Raw genomic sequence first — 19,212 nt, forward strand, 5'->3', positions numbered from 1 at the left:
TTTAATAAACTTTATTTTTTATATCCCGCCCCATCTCCCCGAAGGGACTAGGGGCGGCTCATAACAGGGACAAACCCGAAACAACGACACAACATATTTGACAAAAACTTAAAACAGTTCAACGATACACAAAATAAAATAATGGACAATACATTAAAATCCAAGCAAATAAAATCAGAGTAATTAAAAGCAACCAGCGGGGACAGGTTTCATAAAATGCTGTATCATGGAAATGAGTAACAGTGATAAAGTGCCATACACTTTTAAAACATAAAAAGGTATTCTGATGACAGCTCTATTGGGCCTATTCATTCAAACGCGCTCTGGAACAACCATGTTTTCATTTCCCGGCGGAAAATGGGCAGGGAAGGAGCTAACCTAATCTCCTTAGGGAGAGAGTTCCAGAGCCGGGGGGCCACTGCTGAGAAGGCCCTCTCCCTCGTCCCCACCAGCCGCATTTGAGACAAAGGCGGGAGCAAGAGGAGCGCCTCCCCGGATGATCTTAGGGTTCGCGTTGGTTCGTAGGAGAGGAGGCGATCACGGAGATAGGCAGGTCCTGAACCGTTTAAGGAATGTTTTTGAAATATGGCCATACACCCCGGAAAACTCACAGCAACCCAGTGATTCTGGCCATGAAAGCCTTTGACAACATTGGTTGTCGTACCAATATATGGCACAAGTGAGCAGTAAAATTGTCCTGCACCCATAATGACAGTGGCATTTTACTTACAGGGTTAAAAGCTGGCAGCAGTTATTCCGACTTGAGTATTGCCATCTCTTTAACAAATCAGTTCCACTTTAATATTTATTCTTCGTTGAAGTAACTTTGAATATTATTGCTGCTTTTTATGCTAAAATACATGCACAATTCTTAAAAGTCTGAGTTAAGGAGAAATATGTATATATATTCCCAGTGGAATACACAGGAGGAAATAACATATAATAAAGAGATATAATAGGTTTTATGCTACAATATATTCTCTACAATATATTCTTTGAAATACAATTTCTGCTTCATTACCACCTCTTCCAAATTTTGAAATCGTCCTTTGTAGAAAAAGTGATAATTATAATGGAGGATTACTACATGAGTAATTTTCATGTGAACAAAATATATTATTAGAGAAGGAAGATGATTTTTATTCTGGACGCAAAGCATGTCATGCCTTCGAAATGGTTTGTCATTTGAAAACCTTTATAGCTAATGTAATAATTTCTTCTTTTTATTTATAGCTCATGTTAGATACTTGGAATGAGTCCATATTTTCAAATATAAAGACTCGCCTTCAGGACAGTGCAATGAAGTTGGTCCATGCTGAACGACTGGGGGAGGCATTTGATTCTCAACTAGTCATTGGTGTTAGAGAATCCTATGGTATGTTCTGTCACTGCAGCTCCCTTGAATATGCAAAGTATGGTAGTTTTTGCCTCTAACTCAAAGCCGTATTGTCCTGAAATATGGATAACAAATTGAGCATCTGATGAATTTTTGCAGGAAATAATAGTTTCAGTAGTTTATGCCAACAATGATAAATTCAATACAGTCCTTTTCTTACATATCATACCAAATTGAAACCTAAAGTTGAAAACTACAATATTTTTCTAATGCTTGAAACAATTTCTTTAGTTGGTAAGTAAGGGATTATTTCAGATTTCTCTCAACGGGGATTTTAAGATTTCTATGTATTATATATACAGAAAAGACTGATCTTTGTATTGAATATATGAGAGAAATTGGGATGACAGATAATCATATAACCATGCAGTATAATCCTAAAAAATTTATATTGCCAACAGTCTTATTAAATTGTTTTTATTTAATAAGAGGTGTAAACATTTCTAAGTACTTTTCTTTCCTCAAAAACTGCTTGTTAGTCAGACTTTGAAGGAGTATTATTTTTCTGTCAAGAATATTTGTAGTATTAACTGATATTCTCACTTTTTAAGTGAGGAGACTATGTTTCTTCATATGGAAGTCTGAAAGAAAAACTTTACCCTGGTATTTCTTGTTACAGTTAATCTGTGTTCCAATCCAGAAGATAAACTCCAGATTTATCGGGATAATTTTGAAAAAGCATACCTTGATTCAACAGAGAGATTTTATAGAACTCAAGCTCCTTCGTATTTGCAACAAAATGGTGTACAGAATTATATGAAATATGTAAGTGAAAAGGTGCTCACATGAAAGTATCTGTGCTACAAATATTAATATTTTAACTGATCATTATTCTGCTTCTGCACAGGCAGATGCTAAACTAAAGGAAGAAGAAAAAAGAGCACTACGGTATTTAGAAACCAGACGTGAATGTAATTCTGTAGAAGCGGTAAGTATACTCTGAAAATACTTATACTTTAAATTATTTACCATCTAAATAAGGTAAAGGTAAAGGTTTCACTTGACGTTAAGTCCAGTCATGTCTGACTCTGGGGGGTTGGTGCTCATCTCCATTTCTAAGTCGAAGAGCCGGCGTTGTCCGTAGACACCTCCAAGGTCATGTGGCTGGCATGACTGCATGGAGCGCCGTTAAATCTAAATAGTGGCAAAAAAAATAAGATAATAAAATATTAGAGTAAATGAAATCTTCAAAGAAATCAAAATCTAACAAGATTAGTTCTCTGTGCACAGTAATATGCTGATACTGATCTTCACCGGTATGACTGTGTACTGCGTCCTCTAAAATGATGTTGCTCCTGGTAAATAGAAATACTCCCAAGGAGAACTGGAGAGATAAGATCCTTTGGTATATGGTATTCCCCTGTGTTCCCTTGAATAATCCTTCATTTTGGAGGATTTGGGTTTCAATCCTGTTCCCATTTACATGGGAGTAATGCCTTTGAACACTTTAGGTTTTACAGCTGTAGTTGCACTATAAAATGCATCCATCTTTTTTCAGCTTTAAACTTTAGGTCATGCAGGTTTGAGGAAGAAAACAGTAATAGTACAGTGAAATGCTGAAATAATCATATTGACGTACATTTCAAAGACTTGTATTTAAGTCTTTGAAAAAAACAGTTTTCTTTGTTATAATGTATACCTTAAATATATAATGCAACATTACCTTAGATATATAGAACAAAACAACTGGGATGTCATTGTGGGGGTCTACTACAGACCTCCCAAGCCAGAATGAGGATCTAGATCAGTGGTTCACAACTTTTGGGCCTCCCGGTGTTTTGGACTTCAGCTCTCAGAAATTCCTGGCAGCTTACCAGCTATTAGGAACTGTGGGAGCTGAAGTCCAAAACACCTGGAGGCCTAAAGGTTGAGAACCACTGATCTAGATGATGTTTTCTTAGAACAGATGACAATGTATTCAGAAAGGAGAGATTTAATAGTAATGGGAGATATCTTAACTATCCTGATATTTGTTGAAAGACAAACCTTGCCAAGAATATCAGATCCAACATGTGATTCTATGGTGAGATATCTTGAAGATGGGATGCAAGTGTACACACAAAATTCATTTATGCTCTATATACACCTTATATCTATAACCTGACGATAATTTTATACAAATTTTTTTCATTAAGAAAAGTTTATCAAAAAGCAATGCGTCTCTGTTTTAGTCACCTGAATGGTGTAAACATTTGTGTTTTGGAGGTTTTGGCATTCCAGATAAAGGATGCTCAGTTTGTAATATGATCTTGCAGACTTGAGAGAAGAAACAGTGGAGCTATTTAGGGAATGTACATTACTCTGTTCACTGTGTTCCTGCACCAGGAAGTAACTGTATTTGCTGTCAATTTCTGGTGTTAAATTTTAAGATGGACAGATAGATATAACTAACTTAACAGAAGTATACTAAATGTTTCATTCTGGACCTGTATTTTATGATGAGAAGCAAATGACATGGATTAGATATGGGAATTGTGTGGTCCTCCAGATATTTTAAAATGCCAGCTCCCAGCATTCCTCAACATTGAATAAGCTGGTTGGGATGTTGTAACTTGCCTTCCAACAAGAAGGACTACATGATCTTCACTCCTGCTATAGATAATAACTGAATGGAAATGACCCCCTCAACAATGGTTTGATCAAGACCTACAAATTAGAATTTCAAAAATAAAATTGTTCCTACACATTTATATTTTTAACTTTTGTGGAGTTGATTATGTTCTTTATGGGATTCTCTGGATCCCCCAGTGTGACACTCTATGGTCAACTTGTTTTGGTCATCCTGGAGGGACTAAAGATTTCTAAAGAGAACACCTTTATAGGAATTTCTTGGTTCTTCAGTGCTATTCTGTGATCAGTTTACTGTGGAAGTCAACATGATGTCATGCTAGGAGACCTAGAAATTCCTCGGAAGGTGTTCTATCAGATTGAATTCCGTTTTTTGTGGCTTTTTGCTTTCATGGCAGCCCTGAAGCTCTAACCCCAACAAATTTGGAGGGCTTTATAGACAGTTTATCAGGCCCTGTTTTATTTATTGGGTATGGGGAGGTCAGATAGATATGATTGACTAAAGTCTGTCACTGAAAGAGAAAAGAAAGTGTGGTAGAGGTGGTTATTTTTGATCCTTGAAATTATGTTCAGAAAATAATCAGATTTAAGTGAATGAGATTGTAAGAAACAATTCTTACCGTTGTCTTTAACTTTCAGCTCATGGAGTGTTGTGTTAATGCTCTGGTGACATCTTTTAAGGAGACCATTTTAGCAGAATGCCAAGGCATGATCAAACGAAATGAAACTGAAAGTAAGTGAAAGTTAATATTTTCTCCTGTTAGCTTGCCATGGATAGAGTACATAAAATGCATTTGGTGTATATTTCTTCTTTATAAGACAGATACATGAGGAATACAGATCAATGTAGGACCAGTTGGAAATTACTTACTGCCCTACATTATCATGCTTTAATGAGCTCTACAAAGAGATTTATTCTATGTTATTTGTTGCTGTAACTTATCCAAGGAGGTCAGGGCACACTATGGTTGGCTCAAGGTCGTTCATTAAATTTAATAGGTGAGTGAAAATTTAATCCAGTTCTCACTTGTCATCCAGCACATTCTGATCCAGAGGCAGAGAACCTGCAACTTTCAAGGAATTTCTGAAACTTATTCCCATCAATTCCTTTGCAACTTGTCTAGTAGGGAAGGAAAGTGAGAGCAGAAGTTAGCTATAGTTTCCAGACCTAAATCATAATCTGTTCATTCGGTGCAGCTGTCTGTGTAGAAGGCTTTCATGTTCTTGAATGAATATTAGCCAGTACTAACAACAAATACATGTCTTTTCACTATTATGGTGTATTACTATACTACATATCGATTCTTTCCTTTCCATTCCCCCCTTTTTCTTTCTTTTTCTTTGTATTCATTTAGCTTCAGGATAACCCAAATGTTTCCACTTAACAAGAAAACTTCTATAAGCTCTGAAAAATTTTATTTATTTCTTTTGGGGACACAAATCATGGAATGTAATTTTTAGAATTTACTGTATTCTGTGGATGAAGTTCAAAAGATAACCTAATATTTTAGTATGTAATAAACACAATTAACAAAGAAAATTAAACATTTTTCTGATTTGTTGAAAGTGGATTGCTAGTTTTCATCATGTAAATACAGTAGAGTCTCACTTATCCAACACTCGCTTATCCAACGTTCTGGATTATCCAACGCATTTTTGTAGTCAATGTTTTCAATACATCGTGATATTTTGGTGCTAAATTCGTAAATACAGTAATTACTACATAGCATTATTGTGTATTGAACTACTTTTTCTGTCAAATTTGTTGTATAACATGAAGTTTTGGTGCTTAATTTGTAAGATCATAACCTAATTTGATGTTTAATAGGCTTTTCCTTAATCTCTCCTTATTATCCAACATATTCGCTTATCCAACATTCTGCCGGCCTGTTTACATTGGATAAGCAAGACTCTACTGTATTTGTATTTAGGCCTAGGAATTCAGAAGGCACTTGACCTTAAAACTATGCCTAGCTCCTTATTATGACAGCAGTTGTTTGGCATCTGTCTAGTGCTGAGTATAGCAAAATGCCAACTCTTGTATAAGTATAGCGTTCCACTCTCCTGGGGAATGAGGAAGTTGCAACTATAAAGAAATTGATTGATGAACTAGAGCGCTTTCAATGAATCTCATTTCTCAGGTCTTATGGAAACAGAGGGATATTGGTTTCTAATTTCTCCTTTTCTGTATAAGTTTATTTCTCTCAGATACTCAACTTGCAATAGAGCGTGGCTATAAAAATAATTGCCTACAAAAACCTTTAGTAGTCTTAAAAACAAAACAGTAGAAACAAAATGGAAAAGGCTTGCTAGCAAAATCTGTGAACTTTAGCATGGACCAGAATTGAGATCTCATCTTAACTAAAATCTAGTCTGCAAATTAGGTTCTGGTCTTCAGAATACCTTCTTCTTTCTCAAGAGCCATTTTCTTCTTTCTTCCCCTCTTTAGACCCATATAGTACATGTGCATCCTAATTGTAATGTTTAATTTACAAGGGATCATGGCTTGCACTGGTTTATAGTCATGTAAAACTGACTGTTGCTAGAGAAAGAAGAAGAAATGTGGTTGAAGTAAACACTATTTTCAAAGAGGAAAAGGACATTCTCTGGTCTGGTTCCCAGCTTGGAAGATCATTTGCAAGGAGCCTACAAGTGTGATGCATCTACCTTTAGTAATCTCATCCTCATGTTCAGAAAACTGGATATAGAGTATATTTGTCTATTTCCTGTGTATGTTGGTCATCTTTAAAATCTTTATAATTATATATAAAGTTCACAGATACTTTATTACATATGAATTGCCTGGTAGCCTCTTTAATATTTTGTATCTTCAGAGTTGCATTTAATGTTTTCATTGATGGATAAAGTTCCCAATGGAATAGAACCTATGTTAAAAGATTTGGAAGAACATATTGTTAGTGCTGGATTGGCAGACATGGTAGCAGCAGCTGAAACCATTACTACTGTAAGTAGGTGTTCCTTTTATTTTTCCTTTGCCCCATCATAATGAGAACTTTTCAGAAATCTGAAGAATGCCATGCAAGATGAAAATTTAAAATTACAGAAACGATTAGTGGAAATGAGTGTTAAAATTAACTATATTTACTAAATGTCATTTCATTAAAATTATTACCCTTTAAACCATTTGTAATTAAAGACCTATGTTTGAATTGATCAATGACATTCAGCAATTAAATGTTTTATTGTAATCTTGGGTTTCCTAGTAAACAGTAGGTGTTATAGCACATCAAGTCCTATGGATCTAGGGAATCCTAAAGGACTTGCTATATTGTGTATTTGTTGTGCTGGCAGTATGGATTTCATACACAGGTTTACATTACCATACTTTTGCTCTTGCAGCTTATATTCAAAGCTAGTATGTCTTTTGCCACTGAGTGGGATTCAAAATGCTATTTGACCATGTTTTGAGCTTCCTCTTTTCATATGTGAAAATTTCTTGAGACCATGTCTGTGAAGAGAGGAAGAAGCTAAGGCCTTTCATTCATTGACTTTAAAGCAGACCTCTTCAACCTCTGGCTCTCCCGGTGTTTTGAATTTCAGCTTCTAGAATTCCTGACCATTGAACAAACTGGGCTTCTGGAAATTGGAGGCCCAAACACTTGGAAGATTGCAGGCTGAAGAGGCCTGCTTTAAAGTGTACTGGTAATCCCATCTATAAATGTATTTATAAAATTTACTAAAAATCTCCCCCTTCCCAGGCTTATGCAGCATAATTTATGGTTTAATTCATGTTTTTAAAAGAAGCCTACCTCGTGGTTTAAAAATTAAGATGGAATTTGGTTAATGTTGACTATATTTTGCCTCAGTGCTGATGTAATACTGATGCATGTCAGGGACGTAAAAGAGGAGTTTTCTTTGGGGAAGGAGCAGATACATGTTTTTAAGGCTGACTCTCACAAACTGATTTTCTAGAGCCAATGTTACATCTTTACTAGGTCAGAGTAAGTGCTTACAGTTCTTTCTGTACTTGGCTAGAAGGCTTATGTTCTCACAGCACTTATATTGTCCAATGTTCATACAGAATATAGCAGCTTCTGAGAAGCTCTTTATCTTAAGTAATGAACTGTTTCATCCTAAAAGAGGCTTGGAAACATCTAGGAAAGGAGCTTCTTTGAGCTCTGTATTTCCCTTGAAACTTTACCTTAAGCCTTAAAAGCATTAAAATTAAAAAAAACTCATAAAATCAGTATAGTTTATCAGCACTTTTGATTAATGGTTACATGCTATCTTTTCCTCACAGCTTTGGCTTTTTATTTTTTATTGATTTGCTTCTTCAATTTTTAGGATTCTGAAAAATATGTAGAACAATTGCTTACATTATTTAATCGATTTAGCAAACTGGTTAAAGAAGCTTTCCAAGATGACCCAAGATTTCTTACCGCAAGAGATAAGGTATGTGAGCTAGGTGATTCATCTTTTGTTTCATTTTGGATACCAAATATTTAAAGGCACAGTAGCAGGCCTAGAAACTATTGCAACTTGTATGATATGATTCTTTTAAAACCGTAAAAACAAATATATGTCTGGCAGAACCTTAGGATGAAGACCATGAAACCTAGTCATGTGAAAATTGGCAAGTTTATTAAGATGACCACATGAGTATGTTCCTCAAGATTTATTTAAGCTCTTTACAGGCTTTACAGCCAGATTAATTAAACCTTGGACCTTGCAATGTCATATTCTGACACTAATCATACATTTCAAGTCAGTGCAATTTAAAGCCATGGAATAGGAATCTGAGTGACAGGCAACCTCTCCAATGTTATTAGGCAGCCCCTTCCTGCAAGTAGAGTAGACAAATTCTCATTTGCAGAAACTGCAGAGTAGTAACAGGTGGGCCTGGGAAGCAAATGGCTGTAGTATCAGTGAGATAAAATGTGTTCCAAGTCTTGAGCTAACAACTGTGTAAGTTTACTCAAACACTGGTTCATCAAAATAAAGGCATGTTGCCCATGCACTAATATTTGAGAACTAGCAATTTCGCTGGCATCATAGAGCTTTATATATTAAGATAATTGCATGATTTTGATCTTATAATTTTACTGTTATGTAAAGTCACAGCTGTAAATCCTGGTTCAATAAGATATGACATTGCATGCTTAAGTATCGATAGTTCAGCTGTCCTGAGTTGGAGGCTCTATGGACTGCATGTGGCTCTGGAGAATATTTTTGTGGCTCTCCAATGTCTCAATCTCCCTTTTAAACCTCATTTTACTGAAAATACCCCAACATGCTCTAGAGCAGTTGTTCTCAACCTGTGGGTCCCCAGATGTTTTGGCTTTCAATTCCCAGAAATCCTAACAGCTGGTAAAGTGGCTGGGATTTCTGGGAGTTGTAGGCCAAAACACCTGGGGACCCATAGATGGAGAACTACTGTTCTAGAAGAAGTTGTAAGTGAGCTCTAGCGCAATCCCCAGAAACAGGAGGTGGGTGAATTTATGGAAGGCTATTTTTATATAACCCAACAACCATGGGAGGGATTTCTAGCTCTTGTTCATAACCACTGTTCTAGAGGGTGAAGAAAACATCCTAGGCTCTAGGACTCTTTTAAGTGGGAGGGAAATGTGCTGAGATCATGCCCATGCCTCCATGGCCCAATCTCAGCCTGTTTCCCTTCCACCTAAAATTTTGGAAATGAGAATTTTGACTTTTTATTATGGGGGGTGGTAGTTGGAAGAGGTATAACCTTCCAGGTTCTGGAAAATGGCCTTTGAGTAGCTGCACATCACAAATTTAGGTAATTGTAGAATTTAATGAATCAAAGATCATAGTATTATAAATTTCATAAAATAATTGTGTACACTTCTATGAGGTATGAAGTACCCATGACAGAATATTACCAGGTTATTTGCTATTAATTAAAATAAGGATTCTGTCCTTGCTGGTGATTTGGTGACTGGAAGTGACTCCTCGGTTCATGCACTCCCTCTTCCAGCCTTTCCTGTGGATTTGTCTCTTTCTTTGTAGGCAGAAGTATTTTAGCATGATGTGTGAAGCAATGGCTCCAGTTTCTGTTAACTCTAGATTTTCAATCCTAAAACTGAGGCCTCTTCTACACACCTGAATAAAATCCCGCATTATCTGCTTTGAACCTGAATATTTGGCAATATGGACTCAGATAACCCAGTTCAAAGCAGATATTGTGGGATTTCTGCTTTGATATTTTGGGTTATATGGCTGTGTGGAAGAACCCTGAAACATAGTCATGGGAGAGATATGAATTCACAGGGCACTTGTAATTTCCGAACAATGATTTACATTCTTGGAAAAGTTAGAGCACTGGCCGTACTGTTATAAGATTCTGGGAATTATAGTCCAGATAATAACTATGAATCTGGAGGTTGGGCGTTAGGCTGTATTTGATATGTGAACTAGGCTTTTGAGGAAGCATGAAGATTTTGAATTACAAGTTCTGAAGTTCTAAAATTTGCTGCTTTCTTAACAGATGGAAACATTTTGTTTTATTTTAGGCATATAAAGCAGTTGTAAATGATGCTACTATATTTAAACTTGAATTACCACTGAAACAGAAGGGGTAAGTTACTTGAATATTTATCTGACGTTGAAATATTCTGGTTAAAATTGATTAGGCGAGTTTTAAATCAGTAATTAACCCTTATTTTATAGAATTGAAAAGACTTTCAACCCATTTGATGTGCTTTGTTGTAATTTTGCTTTTTACTTTAGATCTGCCCCCACAGCCTGATATAAATAATAGCCCATTAAAATATATGTTGTTAACCAAATGAAATTTACTAACTGCCTTTTAAAATATTACTGTTAAATTTATATAATGTTATCTATCAAAAACAGAATAAATGAGTTTAAAACAAATAATAGTACATCAGAACTATTAATAACCAAGTATAATTATCTGTCTCCTGCCAACCTAGCAGTTCGAAAACATGCCAATGTGAGTAGATCAATAGGTACCGCTCCGGCGGGAAGGTAACGGCGCTCCATGCAGTCATGCCGGCCACATGACCTTGGAGGTGTCTACGGACAACGCCGGCTCTTCATCTTAGAAATGGAGATGAGCACCAACCCCCAGAGCCAGACATGACTGGACTTAATGTCAGGGGAAACCTTTACCTTTACCTATAATTATCTGTATAATTTCAAACCTTACTGCTAAAATGGTCTATCTATCTAAACCAGAAAAATTATTTGAAAGACGATCAGATCGTGAGTCTCTGTAAATGTTATCCATGCAAACATCCATGTTTAGTTCACATTATACCAATTCTCTAGATTTCTGAATACAATTTTTTTCTGTTAACCTTGTTTATTCATATTATTAAGCCTAGAGGAAAATAAGCTTTAAAGATGTTTTGCTGCCTTTGTGGTTTTATTGAGAGATTTTCATTCTTAAGTGATTAGCATTATTTTAATTTGTATAATAGTATACACCCTTGAATGTTGTTGAGTACAGCCTTATGACAATTGTTTTTCATATTCATTTAGAGTTGGATTGAAAACACAGCCAGAGTCCAAGTGCCCAGAACTACTTGCTAATTATTGTGATATGTTGTTAAGAAAAACACCGCTCAGCAAAAAACTAACATCTGAAGAAATTGAAGCAAAGCTTAAAGAAGTGGTATGTGCTTGTGCTATTTGATACCTTCTAGGCCTGTGTGATCAATGGAAAAAATGTTTCAATACTCATTATTAAATTGTGGAATAGTTTCTAAAATGTTTTTAAAATATCGTTAGGGGTCTGTATTGTAACTCTAATGATATAATGAATTTTTCATTATTTTAGTTAAGTAATTGTGTAAGAGGTGAGGAATTTCCAGGTCTCCTTTCTTCCTCAGTTTTAGAGCTTTTGGCATGAAACTTGCTACAATGGTAGAACAATGTTACCCTGCCAAATTTCAGAATGTTTCATACATTGACTGTTTTTTGGGAATTTTTAAAAGTTATAATGAACAACGTTTTTAAAAAACTACAAGAACAATCTCCTTGAATTTCTATTTTCAGTGATACAACATAACCAGGGCATAGTCCCCAAAGTTTCTGAAATATTTGCACATCCACTGATTTTTAGAGAATGTTAACCAATATAAACTTAACTGGGGGCCATCCAGTCCAACTTCCTTCTGCCAGGCAGAAAAAGCAAACACAGTCAAAGCACCTACATCAGATGTCCATCCATCTTTTGAAATAACAACAACAATAGGAAACTTACTAGGTTGTTTCACTAGAGCCTTGAACCACCTTTTCCACCACACACCACACTTTGTCCAAATAGTCCAGTAAGATAAAATTTAAAAGATGAGTATATAAAGAAATCAGTAACTTTTTAAAGAAGCATCAAAGTTCAAAAAGTTATTCCAAAAGTCCCAGAAACCCAAAATCCATCTAGAGCACAGTCTCCATAAATAATCCATAAACATGATATCAGGAATACAAGGCAGGCAGACTAATCCACACAGGAACTAGAAACAGGAACAAACGTGAAAACCTGGATGCATGAAACAAAACCTAAGAACAGGAACCAAGAGCTGTTTTCCCCTTGAATTCAACATTGCTCTCACAAAGAATTGTATCAGCAGAAATCACTTAAAAGGCCTCAATTACACCATTTTCTCTCTGCTTTTTCTCTCCTTATCTCTAAGTCACTGAGAAAAGTTAGTCTGTCTCTGTTGTACGCTTTGCCTCTGAAGGTTCCAAGCACCTTGATCTGGACAAACATTTGTCTCCCACATTTCTCTCAGCCTGCACTTCAGGCAGGTTCTTATGAGAACTGATATTGCTTTCTCGGTCTCATGGAAACTGCCAGGAGATTTCAAAACAACTCTCTCCAGGCCACTACTATCCTCCTCCTTTGGGCATTCAGGTTCTATCCCAGCATCCCCTTCCTCATCTTCTGGATCACTCAGAATCTGATCAGGCTACAACAAAGGTAAACTTTGGAGCTACTGCCTCTCAACTTTCCCTACCTCACAGGTTACTGCCAACAATCCCTTCTTATCTCAAAATCCCTTTAGAGAACAAACACAGGTTTTTCCCCCACCAAAATTTTTAGGGAGGTGGAGGAAGATTCAGCACATGTCTGTAAGCAGAATTCTGGGAAATGCAGAGAATTCACAAGGTCTGCCCTAAACTACATTTTCCAGAATTCTTTTCGTTTCCCGCGTTATAGCTTCAATGTGAATATGGTCTCTGGTTGCCTCTCTCTGGGCCAGCTGGCCATGTGCCTGAGGACCTTCTTCCTTGCCCGGCCATCCATTCAGGCATCCCTCCCTCCCCTCCTCACAACCCTCTTTGGGGGGGGAAAGCAGGGCTCCTCCCTCCACTCTGGCCTCACCATCCTCCTTGGGGCCCTTTGGGGGAACCAAACAAAGCCCTTTTGGGGTAGAAGCAACAACGGAGACCTGAAGCCATTTACAAGACTTACATAACTCACCCAAAAGTCATAGGTCAGTGTTTCGAATCTTAAGTTTTTTGCGTGGGGCCCCCGCATTTCTTTACATGGAGTAGTATATACAAATCTTACAAAATAGATCCTCAAACCAATTCCCAACGAAGTTTTGCACACCCCTAATACCTTCATTTGAGAGGAATAAAGAAAATGGCCTTTTCCTTAAATGTCTTTTTTACTGTGCTCTTTTCAGAAACACCAGAGCATCCTTGATTAATAGAAACGAGCAGCCAGTCATTTTACACTTGTGTTCTCCACTAGTCTTTAACTGAAATGCTGTCTGAGGACATAGCATTACAGCTCATCAGATTGGACACAGTTAATGCATAAATAACAGTGCAGCCTACTTTGAAGTGGTTTTAGTAACACTTATAGGAGCCCCCGGTGGCACAGCATGTTAAACCACTGAGCTGCTGAACTTGCTGACCGAAAGGTCGGCAGTTGGAATCCAGAGAGCGGGGTGAGCTCCCACTGTTAGCCCCAGCTTCTGCCAACCTAGCAGTTTGAAAACATGCAAATGTGAGTAGATCAATAGGTACCGCTCCAGCAGGAAGGTAACGGCACTCCATGCAGTCATGCCAGCCACATGACCTTATAGGTGTCTACGGACAACTCTGGCTCTTTGGCTTAGAAATGGAGATGAGCACCAACCCCCAGAGTCAGACACGACTAGATTTAATGTCAGAGGAAAAGCTTTACCCACTAGAGCAATAGTTTGCATTGTTATTAGTCTCATCATCTGGTTTAAATGCCATATAGCTGTCAGATTATCACATACTATCTGAATTTAATTTATTCTAACCAACGGGGTTTCTGCAAATCCTAATATCTGTTTGAACTCAATCAGCAACATTCAACATTAATTTCTTAGGGAATGGGCTTATGAATACAGTAGAGTCTCACTTATCCAATGTAAACCGGCTGGCAGAACGTTGGATAAGCGAATATGTTGGATAATGAGAGATTAAGGAGAAGCCTATTAAACATCAAATTAGGTATGATTTTACAAATTAAGCACCAAAACATCATGTTATACAACAAATTTGATAGAAAAAGTAGTTCAATACACAGTAAGGTTATGTTGTAATTACTGTATTTACGAATTTAGCACCAAAATATCATGGTATTTAGTGACTTCATCTTGGATGAGCTCATCTGGTATGTTTCATAAAGATTTTGCTGGATTAAAGGTAAAGGTAAAGGTTTCCCCTGACGTTAAGTACAATGGTGTCCGACTCTGGGGGTTGATGCTCATCTCCATTTCTCTGCCGAAGAGCCGGCGTTGTTCATAGACATTTCCAAGGTCATGTGGACTTTCTCGATATTGTCCACTGTGATTTCTGCACAGAAGCAACAAGACCTAGAGAGATAGGGAAGTGGAATTGATTTCAGGTCTGTTTGTGGGATGGAAACAGTTTTGGTTTCCTTAGTGAGCAACCAATACTGGGAAATGGACAGGGAATATGTATCCCTGTTAGTTTTGCTCAACCTAAGAGTGATTTTTGGTATCACTTGATTTGTTTTTGTTCTGCCTCCTTTTAAGTTGTTTATTTAATTGTTTTGAATTTACTAAGCTTTCAGAAGTCTTTACCCCTTTTGAAATAATTGGCAAAGTGAAACTGGCACATGCCCAATCTAATAATGATCCTTTCTATCATCAGCAATGTCTTAAAATAAGATCTATAAAGTAACATCTTGGCCGTCTCTTAAATTTCATTGGTGTGTATGTGCTATACCACTTCAAGAGCACTGAGCCAAAGACGACGTTAAGATCATGACCCGGGGGTGGGCTAGTAGGGTGTATCTAGATGCTGTTTTGTGTCTTAATATCTTAATGTTAATGGTTTTAAATTGTATTTATATGTTGATTCTTTCTATTGATTTTATGTTACGTTTTATTTGCTTTGTATAATGAGGCATTGAATTTTTGCCTAAATGTATGTTGTAAGCCGCTCTGAGTCCCCTGCGGGGTGAGAAGAGTGGGATAGAAATGAAGTTATTTAATTTATTTAATTTATTTTCGTTCCATTTTTGCTTGTATCCCCTCCTCCATTCCAAAATGCTTCATCATTAAGTGGCTCGTAGGAGTAAACATTACCCTCAAATTGTACAATATATCAACAAAGGTGTTTGTGTTCTTCTCCTATAGAACTCCACTGCTAATTTTTGTTTTATTAGCTTGGTATGGTGATACAGACAAAATTTGTGTTTATATTATGCTGTACTAGTTTTGAAATCATATTGACAGAAAGGCATGATATAAATTAAATAAATAAAATACAGCTGTCAAAACTTCTCTAATATTGTTTTTTTAAACAGCTGTTGGTACTGAAGTATGTGCAAAACAAAGATGTTTTCATGAGATACCACAAAGCTCACTTAACAAGGCGTCTAATATTGGATATATCAGCAGACAGTGAAATAGAAGAGAACATGGTAGAATGGCTAAGGGTAAGTACATTGAATCTTGTTGGCTTTTCACTTCATGAGAAAGCAGACCCTTGAAATAAAAATCAAGAGTATGTTAACCACAAATCATCTATCACTTAGCTCCTAGGTTCTTTTCAGCACTTGACAAGTAGGATTTGTGTTGTATCAACCCCATGTTAAAAAAGGATTTCATATTTGCATTTATATATTGAAAATTAGTAGTAGCTCTTACCCGTACACACAGTGTTCAGTGAGTCATTGGTTTACTTGATTTGAAAGCCTCATGATATATAAAAGGTAATATTCACATAGGAGACAGATAATTGATAACTCTTGGGTTATCTCCAACTCCTGCTACTCCATATAGTTTTGCATGTGGAGTCTTCAGATGATGGCCATGATGTTTCTTCCTTACCTGCCTCTTTCTACGGATTGAGATGGGAGACAACCAATGAAAATACAACACATGACATCTGTTAGAAACACATAACACCAGTTACAAAGACATGACATCAGTTAAAAGTATATTTCAAACCAATCAATCCATACTTTAAAAATTCTAATTTTAAAATTTGTTTAAAATTTGCAATTTAAAATGTCTAGCCAAGCCAGAGGTTTTTGCTGGCAGTAGTTTCTCTGGAGTCTTCCAGAATCTTTCAGAATTCCCAAAGGGACGAATGCATATTAACCTTTTAATGTTGAAAAATCAGGTCGTGGCCAAATTCTCTATAAGTGAAATAAATGACATTGTGGGCTTGCAGGCTGCACCAATCTCTAGTGATGAGGCCAAGAAAAAAAAATAACACGTTGATATTTTAGTTTGCTCTTTCAAAACCAGATCCCCCCCCCCCCCCCACACACACACACACACACCAGCTAGTATGGCATGTTAGCTAGCAGTTGACACATTTGAATAGAGACTATTTTGACTCTTAAACACCTAGCTTGCCATAGTTGTCAGGCTCGTGTAGCTCTTGATCATTTAAATATATTTCAAATATAACAGTCGAAAGCTTTTTATTTTATATTCAGCAGGATGCGTTTATGTTCAGGATCCTTTTGTGCCTCAGTTTAATTTCCCTTTTCTTTACACAGGAAGTAGGTATGCCAGCTGATTATGTAAATAAACTGGCGAGAATGTTCCAGGATATCAAAGTATCTGAAGATTTGAACCAGGCCTTCAAAGAAATGCACAAAAATAATAAGCTGGCCCTTCCAGGTACTAATACTCAATTTTCTCCTTCCTTTTTAAAAATTCTTGTGTTAAGTAGAAGCTAGCTTTTTCCAGCATGAAATTGTTGCCCATTTCTTTATCTTGTGCTAACTAAATAGAACCTGTTAACAGTTTATGATTTGCATTTCAATTAACTGTTTCAATAATGTTTGCGTCATTTTTTTTTTTTGCACAGCTGATTCTGTGAATATCAAAATTTTAAATGCTGGAGCCTGGTCCAGAAGTTCTGAAAAGGTGTTTGTATCACTTCCCACGGAATTAGAAGACCTCATTCCAGAGGTGGAAGAGTTCTACAAAAAGAACCACAGTGGCAGGAAGCTTCACTGGCATCATCTTATGTCCAATGGCATTGTATGTATATGTGCATTGCTCATTTCACCGAACTGGAAATAAAATTGTGCTCAATATAGACGGATTAATAATTTTTGGTCTTGCTTTTTGGTCTTAACAGATAACTTTTAAGAATGAAGTTGGCCAGTATGATTTGGAGGTAACAACATTTCAGCTGGCTGTCCTTTTTGCATGGAACCAAAGACCCCGAGAGAAGATCAGCTTTGAAAATCTCAAATTGGCAACAGAACTCCCTGATGCAGAGCTTAGGAGAACTTTGTGGGTATGTTTCCAGCTCTCTAAAAAGCATTTTAAAACTTTCCATGAGAACCAATATGCAAAGTTTTGAAAACGAGCACATAGGTGTTTTATCCTGTCACTTAAAAAAAAAAAGGAAATTTTGACATGATACATTGAGTGGAAGCAAAGGATGATTATTTGTTCTTGTAAATTGATGGTGGTGGTCTTAAGGTAAATATTTGCTAATGCTAACTACAGTTTTTTTTGGTTTAGTAAAATGCTAAGCTGTACTTAATAGGAGTTGAAAACTAAAGCTTCCAGTCTCCTATTTGCAACCATGCCAGATGAAGAGACACAGAAAGTGTGTAAAGCCAAGACTTACTGTGATTTCTTTTTATCCAGTAAACCAAGTTCTGCCAACTCTGCATGTATTGGGTATATATCATGGAATTTGCATATGGAGGGCACCAAATTTGGAGAAAAATGTACGAACTTATGGGAACTTATGGTTTAGTTAGATTCATTCTTTTTGCAAAAGGAATCAAAAATAATTAAAACAGATCTTTCATTAGTTTTTTTTTTTTGCTCTCTCTCCTCTTAGACATCTATCATAGTTTTATATGTCGTAGAAATATGTGATTAAATGTTTGGTTTTTTTAAGAGCTTGTTAAAAATGAAGAACCCTTAAGTTTAAAAAATTAATAAAATGGATTGAATATCTCATTATTAATTGCCTACACTGACAATTAATTACATTTCATTCCCTCTCTATCTCTTTTCTTCCCAACAGTCTCTTGTAGCATTTCCAAAGTTGAAACGTCAGGTTTTGTTATATGAACCTCAAGTCAATTCGCCCAAAGACTTTACAGAAGGAACCCTCTTCTCAGTCAACCAGGAGTTCAGCTTAATGTAAGACATAGTACTGGTTAATTCCATAAACATCAGAAAAGAAAACAGAATCACATTTTAATATTTAATATTTTAATATTCAGATGTTCTTAACATTAGTTTCCAAAATAATGTCAAGTCAGAGTAAAACTTATAATGCCTGATCTAGTTATGTTTGGCAATTGTTTTCAGTTGTTGGCAAAGGTTTTAAGGCACTGCAGGAGGGCAGACAATTTTTAATTAGCACTTGAACTATCCTCTTTTACTATATATCTCACAAATGATGTGAAAAAACCAAATCTCATTTTATTCTTCAATTTTTCATCACAGGTTTTTTTCCCCCAGAGATTAGGAAATATATTTTTGGATCTTTCTTCAAAAACCGAAACCAAAAAGCTTCCACCCTAAATATTACAGTTCCTTTCAGTGCAGCTTGTGGGTAATTTTGTATTGCTCATACATTGTATGAAGCAGATCTATCAACATATGTCACAAATGAGATCCAAAGTCCCCTTCCAGCAAAAATTTCCATCCTTGAGGATTTTAGCAAAGTAGTCCACAACTTGACTTTATCAAACCATTTCTGTGTGGTTCTTAGAGGGAGAGAGTCCTTAGCTTTATTCGTGTAAGTTGTCTGTTAGGCTTTCAGAAAATACTGGAAGGCAGAACTGAGCCGGTGCA

General features: G+C 36.4%; 1 protein-coding gene across 1 annotated transcript in view; it reads left to right on the forward strand.

The window, feature by feature from the left end:
• Positions 1–19,212, forward strand: part of cul5 (cullin 5) — a 43,075-nt gene that overhangs the window by 16,386 nt on the left and 7,477 nt on the right. The window contains exons 5-17 of the mRNA XM_003228499.4: positions 1,234–1,375; positions 2,016–2,161; positions 2,244–2,324; positions 4,604–4,697; positions 6,799–6,929; positions 8,270–8,377; positions 10,456–10,520; positions 11,450–11,582; positions 15,729–15,860; positions 16,935–17,058; positions 17,249–17,424; positions 17,525–17,686; positions 18,434–18,552. Coding sequence (XP_003228547.1) covers positions 1,234–1,375; positions 2,016–2,161; positions 2,244–2,324; positions 4,604–4,697; positions 6,799–6,929; positions 8,270–8,377; positions 10,456–10,520; positions 11,450–11,582; positions 15,729–15,860; positions 16,935–17,058; positions 17,249–17,424; positions 17,525–17,686; positions 18,434–18,552 — 1,613 coding nt within the window. The remainder of the gene's footprint in view (positions 1–1,233; positions 1,376–2,015; positions 2,162–2,243; positions 2,325–4,603; positions 4,698–6,798; positions 6,930–8,269; positions 8,378–10,455; positions 10,521–11,449; positions 11,583–15,728; positions 15,861–16,934; positions 17,059–17,248; positions 17,425–17,524; positions 17,687–18,433; positions 18,553–19,212) is intronic.

This window comes from Anolis carolinensis, chromosome 3, assembly GCF_035594765.1.
Source record: "Anolis carolinensis isolate JA03-04 chromosome 3, rAnoCar3.1.pri, whole genome shotgun sequence".
Lineage (NCBI taxonomy): Eukaryota > Metazoa > Chordata > Lepidosauria > Squamata > Dactyloidae > Anolis > Anolis carolinensis.